Source organism: Ascaphus truei, chromosome 4 (assembly GCF_040206685.1).
Source record: "Ascaphus truei isolate aAscTru1 chromosome 4, aAscTru1.hap1, whole genome shotgun sequence".
NCBI lineage: Eukaryota > Metazoa > Chordata > Amphibia > Anura > Ascaphidae > Ascaphus > Ascaphus truei.
In genome coordinates this window covers 23,940,362-23,952,604 of record NC_134486.1, presented here as the reverse complement: position 1 = coordinate 23,952,604, position 12,243 = coordinate 23,940,362, and the positions used below count along the sequence as shown (strand labels likewise).

At 41.2% G+C, this 12,243-nt stretch overlaps 1 protein-coding gene across 1 annotated transcript in view; it reads right to left on the bottom strand.

Annotated features, from left to right (window-relative positions):
* The window catches only part of PPP1CB (protein phosphatase 1 catalytic subunit beta), an 89,149-nt gene that overhangs the window by 24,742 nt on the left and 52,164 nt on the right, over nt 1–12,243 (bottom strand). The window contains exons 3-4 of the mRNA XM_075595414.1: nt 10,558–10,788; nt 8,333–8,437 (exon numbers count right to left, since the gene is read on the bottom strand). Coding sequence (XP_075451529.1) covers nt 8,333–8,437; nt 10,558–10,788 — 336 coding nt within the window. The remainder of the gene's footprint in view (nt 1–8,332; nt 8,438–10,557; nt 10,789–12,243) is intronic.

The following is a 12,243-nucleotide window of genomic DNA, read 5'->3' as shown; positions in this document are numbered from 1 at the left end:
TCCCGAGCCCGCTTTCCCCCCCACGAGACCGCTTTCACCGCTCCCGGGAGCCCGCTCTCCCCCTCGAGCCTGCTCCTGCTCTCAGGACATCACACTCTATGCGTGTGGCACTTCCTGTGCCTGCAGCTTGCGAGCGTGCTGTTTTGCCTGCTCTGCCGCCGGAAGGGGAGGTGCTGGGGAGGGGGGGAAAGAGGGTCATTGGAGGTGCAAGGGGGGAGAGGGATGTGAGGTGCAAGGAGGGAGAGGGATGTGAGGTGCAAGGAGGGAGAGGGATGTGAGGTGCAAGGAGGGAGAGGGATGTGAGGTGCGGGGGGAGAGGGATGTGAGGTGCGGGGGGAGAGGGATGTGAGGTGCGGGGGGAGAGGGATGTGAGGTGCGGGGGGAGAGGGATGTGAGGTGCGGGGGGAGAGGGATGTGAGGTGCAGGGGGAGAGGGATGTGAGGTGCAGGGGGAGAGGGATGTGAGGTGCAGGGGGAGAGGGATGTGAGGTGCAGGGGGAGAGGGATGTGAGGTGCAGGGGGAGAGGGATGTGAGGTGCAGGGGGAGAGGGATGTGAGGTGCAGGGGGAGAGGGATGTGAGGTGCAGGGGGAGAGGGATGTGAGGTGCAGGGGGAGAGGGGTGTGTGTGGTGTGCAGGGGGTTATTGTGTGTTTGATGTGGAGGGGGAGTATTATGTGTGTGGGTGAGGGGGAGAGATGGGGGTATGAGAGATAGATGGGGAGTATCGCAAAGGTTGGTAGTGAGGGGTGCTGGTGGAGATATGAGGATGTGAGATGCTGGGGGAGATATATGAGAATGATGAGAGGTGCAGGAGGAGAGATGAGGTGCAAGGGATGATGATGATGATTTTTACCTGTGCGGCCCAAATTTTTTTTCCTTGGAGCAGTTCGGCCGTTCTCACTTTACGAGTTGTACAGGCCTGCTTTACAGTATGTATATTACGTGTATAGTTTGCTTAGCAAGACACTTTGGCGCCTTCAGATGCAAGCTAATAAAAAATGGCAACACTAAAAGATAAGTATAGAAACACCCATGGGGTTGTATCACCTGTTTAAACCAATCATTGAAGAGCCTTGGTTTGCTAGGGCTTGCTTCCATGGATCATATCTCGCTGGGTAAGGCCGTAATATATTGGGCGCGCGCAGCACTTAGTTGGCTGTGGAAAGCCAGCCGTCCTTTACTAGGGATGCGCGCACGGCAGTGAGCGTGGAGCCGGCCAACAAGGGGGAAGATTGCGAAGTAAGTTTCCGCGCCGCTACCGCCGCAGTAATGTATGCATGTACAATGTTAATAAATAATTTATGCTTACATAACGTGTCTTTAATTAAAAAAATAGCACACGTGCTCGCACCTACTATAGAACAAGCCTAACAAGAGCCTGGGTCATTTCATGGGTGAGTGTTTATTTACAGCAGGGTTGGGATAACAGTCAATTGACTGCCTGCTATTTTGTCATGGTGAAATATGCCAGCAAACCACTCACTCATTCTCATGCAGACACAAGCCTTCTTTAATTCTGTCTATATTTTATGTTTATTTCCATGTTATTATTCATAAGTGACATCCCAGAGCAGCACACGGTCTATAAATGACCCAACATGTATAATGTTTTTCAAAGTTTAAGACTTTACAAGGAAAGTGGTCCAACAATAAACAATACAGTGTGAAAGTAAAAAAGTTTAGCAGAAGCTTACAATGTTTATTTTCATCATTAGTACGCCAGCCCCTTGTATTGTATTAAAGTAACCCGCATTTCAACATCTGTTCTGTGACAAGCTGCATAATATGATAAAAACAAAACAAAAAGGGTAGTGGTTTTATGAACAATCTATCCTCAAACAGAAAAAGATGACACTCTTAATATATACTACAACTCCCAGACATTGAATGTCAAGGTAAACATTAAAGACCGTGGTGCTTTCGTAAACGTGTGTTGTGTAGGAAACCTGGATTTCTCCTTTGCAATAAAAAAAAAAACAAAAAAAAAAACAGACCATGCAAAAATGATCTATATAAAAGCTTATTTACAAAGATGTAATACTGCGCCTATAAAATCACAGATAGCATTGTCTCATTAATGTAAGCCTTTATGCCCTTTCACGTGCTCAAGCCTGCTGCCTTCTAACTGGGATAGGACAAAAAAAATAATAATTCTACCTGTAGGAGTTCCTATAAATAGCCAAACCTCCCCTCTACAGGTAATCTTGTAGTTCTTAAGATGAAAAATATAAATATACATGTTAATACGTCCATAACTTAAAGCCGAGAGATTGGTGTGCACTGCCATGGAAAACTATGGTAAATTAGTGAAAAAGTCCCTCCTGGGCATATCCATGGCAGTGGGAACCAAAGGGAAGTGCCCAAACAGTACCAAATTCAGAGGGGTAAATAAGACAACCGATTGATGCTGCATACGTTTAATTTTGTAATGTGCAACAGCCTGGAGAACTTTCCAACCAAAGCCTGCATCCGCTGTAGACAAACATCTAAATGATGAAAATTAATGGAGGTATTAATAGGCGTCCATACTGCTTCCCTGTATAACTACAGGAGAAGCTTGACCTTCCGCTGCCCATGATGCGACCATGGATCTTGTGGAATGGGCTCTTAAAACCTTCTGGAGCCCACCTCCCTTGTACAGCGCAATCCTTGACGTCTGAAACAATCAAGTGAAAGTAGCAGTTGGAGGTGGCGGACCAGAGTTCCTGAACTGTTCTGAACAAGCAGAGTTTGACATCCAATCACATAAGGAATGTAACAGGTGCCCCACAGTATTTAATGGATTTGGACAAAGTTAAATTGTTTTAGAATTTAAACAAAAAATAAACAAACATTGGAGCACTGGCCTAAGACCTACTTTGTCCTGATGGAATATCAGAAATGGTTCTTTTATTGACCAAACTTGTAGTTCACCAATTCTACGAGCTGACTTCTGTGCTAGCACTAGAGCGGTCTTCCAAGTTAGGTTCACGAGAGAAGTTTGTTGGAGTGTTTCAAACTAAGATTGAGGGCTTCCAAAACCAGAGGTAGAGCCCATGGGGAGGGGTACTTGAATTTGTAGCTTTAGACTACGTATAGCTTGAAAAACAATGTGTTATCAGCTCCAGAGTGGCAAATTGCTTTCTCCAGTAAAACAGAGTGCCAGTTCCTAAAAAGGCCAAGTTTCAGCACAGTCTCAAATCAAGAGCTCTCTGTAAAAATTCTAAAATTGATGCGATGGATTTAAACGCCACACCTTTCCTTGCAGAGGTTTATCCAAAGTAAAATAACTAAAAAAAAAACAAACCAAAAAAAAAACCTGTAGCAAGCTATGCTTAAGCTCCAGGCCGACAAAACCCAACTCTGGTTCGGGGTGATAAATTGGTTCCCGTGAGATAAACTACAGACAGTTGTAATTTCCATCGTTGATCCTGTAACATGCCGATTATGGTCTGCGAGAAAATAGAATAGCCCAGGTGAAACTGTTACTGATGGACATCAGTCTCCAACCGGGATCGGTTTGGTGCAAATAGCAAATAGCTTCAACGGCTGAGGTAATTTGTTTCATCTTAAGGAAGGGGTTATGGGGGATAGGTGCCATTTTTGCAAATAGCCTTGTTATATCATGTGCTGTTAACACATCATTTTTTAATATTGAATACATAAAGTTACTTATATTGATTCTGGGTTTTTTCTTGCGCCCCTTTCTTTTATGTGTTACGTATTCTAGAAGTCACATTATCTGAAGTGGGTGTCTTGTCCCATTGACAAAAGTAAATTTACTTGGAACAATCAAATGTGCCATCTTATCCATTTGACGACCTGTATGGTGGAAGATAGAATGCTGATCGACTTCATACAGTGCAGAGCCGGTAGACCGTTTGATAACCTTAAGCCTGTTAAAATCAGGATTTGTCTTGTCGTGGGGGAAGGGTGACTTCTTGCCTTGGTATTTGGAATTGAACACCTTAGAACCATAGATTTTAAGAGGTAACATGGGACTCATTAGTTTACCATCCATAGAGTTCTAAAAATGCCAGTACTCTTGCAAGGTGACAAAGACTTGTGTCATGCTATTTTTTTTTTTTTTTTTTTAAATAAACAATATAATTAAGATAATGGAATCTCTCAATGTCCTCCCTCCTTAGCTCAGCAACCAAAGTCACTAAGGTTTTTTCAAAGGCTCTTAGTGATGTTGCAAGACAGAACAGAACAGGAGTACCGAGAATGGATAATGATTGGCCTATGATCAATCTTAGACATCTTTAATAAGTGCTGGCTATCAGGATGTGAAAATAGGCACCCTGAGTCAATCCAATCTTCGTAATTTAGGGACGGCGTTAAACGCAAGAAAAATAGTTGATTCACTGGAGATACAAGACCACTCAATGTGCCGTTCTATTTTTTTTTTACCAGAAACATGACTGAATAGAATCCCGGAAACTTTGATGCAAGGGAACCAGTTTTATTGCCTAGTTTTAATAAAAAATTTACGTACTCTCTTTCAAGTACAAAGCAGCCTCCTTGTTCCTTGGAATTCTGGATATCAAAAAAATTGCTTCTGGGCAACGTCTTGAATTCCTCAAAATAGCCATTGTAGATTTTCCAGAGTACCCAGGAATCTGTAATTGACAAAGTCCACACGTCTCGGAATTCGTGGATTTTGCCTCCAACCCAACACGATATGACTTCTCATGCAGATCTGCCTGAGCATCTGAACGAGGGACCACGAAAGATTGCCCTGGCCTCTCCATAATGCTCATCTCTTGCAGTAGATCTTTCATTCTGCACAGTAGGCCCCCGTTAAGCCTGCTTCATCTTATCTCTTGGGCTAGGAAAACACTCTTCCCCTGAAGCTCTCCATTATGATAACCAACCTTTTCCACAAACAGTAGTTGACCTTCAAAATGGTACAGCTTGTTCATGGAAGATGAATCTGCTATTGGGGGGGGGGAAAGGGACGAAGGAAAAAAAAAAAAAAAAAAAAAAAAAAAAAAAAGGAAGCCCACTTGCCTGCCATTGACAAAGCCAGGTGGAAAGCCTCACTGAATCTTAAAGATGCTTCTGTCTGAAATTAAATTGGTTGCCAACCTTCCGAAATAGCACTGATGGGATTCTCTTTACTACTTTCTCAAGTGTCTTCTCCATTTGGAAATGTATCGCTTCATCATAGCTGTGGAGACTGATGTTATGGTGACAGTTGGTCAACATGATGCTCCAGCTGCTATGAAAGACTTTATTCTAAGGAGCATTTTGTCAGTGACAGTATTTTATGGCAGGCAGTGGACATAAAATCCAACCCTTGCTAAACAAAGGGCTGTACTTTCTGAACCTGCCAGACATGTTCTGTCCCAAACACTCAAGGCTATAACTTTCTTGGTCATCACGTGTGGTCATCACACGCCCCTGGGTAACAAAACCCATAGCACAAGCCTTCCAATTACCAAGTGTGTGAGTGCATTGTGAACAATGTTCTTTTACTGGCTGAATAAATATTTAACACGCCGTACTTGTATTTCATGTCTTTGGTCAGTGTGATTGGCTATTTCAAGCTGAATACCGGTGCTAAAATGCGTAGTAACCAACTCTTGAAATGTAAATAGGACAGGCTGAAAATGGGCAGTTTTGTCAAGAACCAAAATTGTGGAAGTGTGTAATAAACACATTTGCCTACACCTTCAATGCAGACTGTTCAAATATTCACTATAGGATTAAAGATTTTAGTGCAACTTTTTCACAACCAAGCATTTTCTTAAAGGCATCTTTGTGGCAGAAGTTCTTTTACACAAGACCCAACTTAAGACACACTTGCTTAAAGAAGCATATGAATAGCACTGTGGATATTCTGAACACATGATACATAAAGCTTGGCCCCCTGCAGACGCACTTACCAGAACTCCCTCCTACTGTCTCTGTACGTTCTCCCTACCTACCAATTAGACTGTAAGCTCCTCGGGGCAGGGACTCCTCTTCCTTAATGTTACTTTTATGTCTAAAGCACTTATTCCCATGGTCTGTTATTTATATTATCTGTTATTTATTTGATTACCACGTGTATTACTACTGTGAAGCGCTATGTACATTAATGGCGCTATATAAATAAAGACATACAATACAAGGCAACCACCCGTTCTTTCGTCTCCTCTTCCAAAAACTAAAAGGATTTGCGTAGCATTACACTATAATCCAGGAGGAGGAGTATGTGGCACAAGAAAAGAAAATCCCTTCATTTAATCTCAAATGGATGCATGCCACACATTTGAAGATTTAAGACTGAACTTAACTTGTAATCGTGAATGTCCTCAATGAAGAGATTACAAATATTGGTAAAATGTGCTTTGTTTTTTCTGTCACCACCTTCTTTAACCAAACGCTTAAACGCATTTTGGTCTACTAACTCAAGTCTCCCTCTTGCAAACCTGGGGCACTGAAAGTATAAACGAATTGCACCAGATCCAAAAGTAAAGCATCAATTGCACTCAATGGGTTTCCTTTTCTTAAGTATAGGAGCATTTTTGCACTAGTTCTGCAGCTGGGAGAGTAAATAGACCCCATAATAACAATATGTGCTTCCAACATTACTCACGCAGACTACACATGATCAGGACAAGGATTTCCACCCTGCAGTATTTACGTTCTAATCTGGAGTTCCGGAAATTATCATTTCAGAGCCCTGGATTAACTAAATTACCCTGAAAAGCACAGTCTAGTTTTACACTCTGTTTAACAATAAAGCAAGAAAACTCACATTTAAACAGAAGAGAAACCAATCTAACATGTTTTAAAGTGATTAGTGTAACATGGGCAAAACAGGCGACCAAGAGGTAATTATCTAACTTCCAATTGTTCTAGTAGTGAAAACATAGGAAGCAAAAATAAATCCAATATAAAAAATAAAAAAAACATTCACTCTGTTGGTTTTTTCCTGAAAAAAACAGACACACAGACACACAGACACACAGACACACAGACACACAGACACACAGACACACAGACACACAGACACACAGACACACAGACACACAGACACACACTATTGTGACTATAAACTGTGCACTAATAGACATCGAGAACTAAGTGGCCTTGAAAGAATGGGTGTTTGGTCATTACTTGCCTAATGGAGATCATTTCTACCCAACCCATGTTTCCCGTGTCTCAAACATGCACAGGTTAAAAGGATTTTACAGAGGGTGTGAAACATGTAAAATGCACTGGTGCTGTGCAGTGAAGGGTAGGTATGGAAATGCCACGTTTGGCAAATGTTTATCAGCAGCTACAGTACAATCGGTTTGCAAAATGTAGCAGGAAAGCAGTGAGGCCAGCACGTGTCTCAGAAGTGGAATGTTACAGTGTAACAGCCATAACTTGTATTTATGTACATCATGTATTATCAAATTGTACGAAAAATGTTATTTAAGCTCTGTGGGCAAGGGATTTAATCAGCCTGTATACTTCTACCAAGTACAAACTAGAGCCGTGATTATTAATTCAAAAAGAGGCACAAGTGTTAGAAAAATGAAACCTATTTGATGCCAAGTATAGGATACGACTCCCTAACCCCCCGAAAAGAAATGAATGTAACAGACATCACGATGGTCTATTAAATCGGCATGGTTCAATCAAAAACATTTTAATACAATACAAGTGTGTTAAAATGCTCACTTTTCATAGCACTAGTTATTTTATGTGGACTTACATAGTCCACTGGATGCAGTAGGACGCTAAGAGCCCTGACACTTGACTAGGCTTCTTCTCTGCCAATCCGACAGGAGTCACACTTTCTTCGCCAAAAAGGGGGCACTGTGCTATGTGGTAGCTGGTGGAAAGGAGGCTATAGATACACTGTTTGGAAGAAACACTACTGGGAGATGCAGAAGTGGTAAAAATGTTAACGGAACGGGGTGGGGAGAAAGGAAGCATGCATCAAATTAGGCGACACTGTTGGTAACCAAATGCAATGCTTATGGAAACTCATGCTAACGAGTGAAGAGTAGCTAGCATATTGGTCTGGTAATTTAATGGAAATTATAATCAAAAATAAAATTTAAAAAAAAGTCTCAATGTATCAGTCATGCTTCAACAGTCACCTAGATTGTTCAAAAGCAGCAAAACCTTACAATTAAAACATTCCTTCTATAATTAAACCTTGGGAGCTATAAAAATGATACATTTCAAACTATGTTAAAATGCCCAAGAGGGAGTGCAGCATTAATGCACACCCCCAATGTGTTATTGCACACAATGCACTGCCTACTGGGATTTACTGCTCACATGTACTACACTGAAAACCCCTGCACACTATGAACGTTACTACATTTTATGTATCATTAAGAGACATCGCTCCACAACCTACCTCCATGGCAACAGAAGATCTTTTCGTCCACGATTGCAGCAATAGGCAGGCAATTGAAGCAGTCAGTAAAAGTTTTCCAGAGTTTAATATTGAATCTCCGTTTGCCTAGAGACAGGAGAAAGATTCACAGCAGGGTAAGTGGTGGGAGCGCAAAGTTGCCCTTTAAATCTGCTCTGGGCACATCACTGGACAAAACTCACCACCAATATTAAAAATATTACAATACAATAGTCTTAGGTTTGAGGAAAATGCACTGTTTAGTAATATAAAAAAAACAATAAAAAAAAACCTACTCACTTCCTTCCTCTCCCCCACCTTACCACACAATAGGGAAACTGCAAATATGGTGAAGGATTCTCCTGTTGGTTGATCGTGTATTGGCAGCCAACATGAGACAAAAGAACAGCATTCTATGCAGGTATGCAGTTATCAGTTCCAAATTCTTACAAGAAAGGTTCTTCAAGTACCAGATAGTATTTAAAGAGTGGCACATTAACCAAGGGGTTTTATTCAATCAGACACCTCCCAATGCTGGAACACACCTTCCAACCCTACTTGAACGGGCTAGAACAGGGGTCGGCAACCTATAGCTCCTGAGCCGCATGCGGCTCTTTCCACTCCTACTTGTGGCTCTTCACAGGTTGCCAACCCCCAAGCTGCTGCCTCTCTCCCACAGCCACCTCCAGGATCGTGTGGGGGAGGAGGGGAGGGTTGTGGGCGGCAGTGTGTGTGTGTGTGTGTGTGTGTGTGTGTGTGTGTGTGTGTGTGTGTGTGTGTGTGTGTGTGTGTGTGTGTGTGTGTGTGTGTGTGTGTGTGTGTGTGTGTGTGTGTGTGTGTGTGTGTGTGTGTGTGTGTGTGTATATATATATATATATATATATATATATATATATATATATATATATATATATATATATATATATATATATATATATATATATATATATATATAGAGAGAGAGGCGAGAGAGATATATATAGATATATGTTTGTGTGTACATGTGTGTGTATGCATGTAAGCGGGGGTAGTGTGTATTTGAGGGGGGTACTGTAGGTGTTTTTTTGGGTGGCTAGTGTATGTATTTGTAGATGACACTGTTTTGCCAAGAAAAACACTGGAAAAAAAACCTGAAAGAGACATTGTGAGATGCATTTAATTCCCCCGCATATTTTGTCATATGTTACTGCTTACAGTATGTACCCATTAGTGTGTGTACAGTGTGTTGGTGGGGGTGTAATATTCATGCATGTGTTGCGGCTCTCGGAATATAGGAGAAATACATTTTTATAAAATGTCTCTTCATTGAGAGGTTGCAGACCCCTGGGCTAGAAGGACTAGCACTACTTCATAAATACAGCCCATAATATCATAACAGTGCGGCGTTTAATTTTAAGGTGGATCTTAATCCCTGCTCTGCTCTCCAACAAGCAATGAACATTCAAATCCATTGGCCACCAAGAGATCGTTCTTGTAACTTTATAGACTTTTATTATAATGCAGCACACCATAGGAAATCTGCTTATTTTCTAGGTTTAAGCGGTTAAGCAGTTTCCCAAGGATTCAGAATCTATTATAAATCTTCAAAATTTTGATAAGTCGAATAAAGAGGCTATATGTATAATATAAAAGCATATTCTTTTAAAATAAAAAAAAATAAAGGCATTTGTAATACCTCTGCGGGCAGAAAAGCCATAAATATATTTAGGGAAGGGTTTCCCAACCTGGGAGGCCCAGAATACCCACTAGGGGTGTTCAAAATGACAGGAGGAAATTAACAATTTGCCATACTTTGTCAAGTTCTCCCGTACAGTGTTTTCCTGCATCAATAACCCAATTGGTATATTCCATTATCTGGAATCCTTATTCTACCAACTACAATTTTGTTGGACACATTACCAAAAGCTGGCCGTCATGCTTTGTGGACCAAGTAGAGAATAAGAATCCAGAAATCAAATGCTTTTGAAGTTGGGCAGTTTTAAGAGATTGGAAGAATGGATTTATGAGAAGTGAAATGGAGAACACCACATTTTGGTTACATACACGGAATACAAGCCTTCCTCAAAATGGAACATGAGAAGGTCCTTAAAGCTCGGCTAATGTACTCCTTCTGTTGCCAATGTTCTCTGAAATGCATTGTTTACACAGTAAAGCATCAGTTTCATAGTGTATTAAGCACAATAGTTTCTATTTGAATAGGTGTAGTTCCTTTGTTGCTTTATACTCACATTCGTCATAGAAGCCATAAATCCGGTTGATGCTAGCGCACTCATGGTTCCCTCTCAGCAGGAAGAAGTTCTCTGGGTATTTGATTTTATATGCCAGCAGCAGACAGATTGTTTCCAAGGACTGCTTTCCTCTGTCCACGTAATCCCCCAAGAAGAGGTAATTGGCTTCTGGTGGAAAGCCACCGTACTCAAACAACCGGAGTAAATCCGTGTACTGGCCATGGATATCACCTAGACCAAAAGGAGTAGGGGGGAAATAAATAAATAACCCAACATTTTACAGAATCTGAAATCCCCCGAGGAGCTGGTTTAGCCCCTCTATTCAGCTATAGGACACTAAATAAATAAATAAATACGACCTAACCCATTCAGGCTGGAGGCAACAATACTTTGAATACTTTGCTTGTTCCTCCAACACTGTAGTTAAAATAGCAAATAGCACTGCTGTTTGTTTCTAATTTTCACACCCAAAGGGATCTCCAAGAGCAGAAAAATGTATTTGTTCCGATTAGTAATAGTGACCAAAGACACTAGTATTCACTATTTGGCCAATAGATGCAACAGTTCACTGTGCATCTTGAAATCCCTCCTCTTACAGAATACCCTGTTGATGCTGAAGAAATGTCGCAAAACATAAGCGCACCCCCACTGCTATATTGTGGCACCTGTAAAAATGGAAGGTAGCATTATTCAATTAGCATCTGAACATATAATTAACCTCTAATGAAGCAAACTTAGCAACAAAAAAAAAAACCACCTGCTTTGTAACGATTAAAATTACTTTATTCAGACTTCAAAGGTTCACTGAAACATCCAAATTAAAGCAGTTCAAACTGCTGTTTAATTTTTTTTATTCCCTCTTTAATATGTACAATACAATCCATACAATAAGTAATCAGCTAAATTGTCGATCGATGCGTTCGTCTGTGATCGACCAGCGAAGATTCGGCTCGAGGGGGTTCACTAAATGGCTGCAGAGGAGTATTCTGTAGTCAGTGGAATGCATTTGCATATTAATATGACAAAGTTCTGTGGGGAAGATCATGTGACCAGGCAGTCACTAGATACAATTGGTGCACTGCTAGAGAGGGCAGGGCTCAAAAAGGGGTGTGTCAAAGCCATTCTCAGAAGAGGAAGGGGAAGTGACTTTATAAAAACAAAAAGTGTTTGTTATATTATAATACATAAAAACTGTCATTTAGAGTTTAAAATAAAATAAATGCTACAAGTATTTTCTCATAGTAGAGAACCAATTAAAAAAAAAAGAAACAAAAAAAAACATTGCTTGGTCTGTAGCTTTAAAAACTCTGGAAAATTAAAATGGTACGGTCAATTTTTTGCCGAATACAATAAGTAGATTGAAACAAACTAGAGACATTTTGGAGTAGCAGAGCGTGACAGAGCATCCGCTTTAGAAGAGGTACTATTCAGTGATCACAAACAGGTGCCCCATGCTAACCCCTCCCCTGTCTGCAGGAGCCAATAGAAAACGGACCCGAGAATGCCGCTTGGGAACTGTAGAGGGAGAGGGGGGTTGGCCGAGTATTAAAGGGGTTGCACCCCATATGGCTACCCCCTGACCTCACCAGGGAGGCAAGGGGTTAACTGGACTGCGGTCCAGGAATGTGGCTAACACCTTGTCATGTCAGGAAAATGTATGTTCCCCTGTTCCCATGTTTCATTATA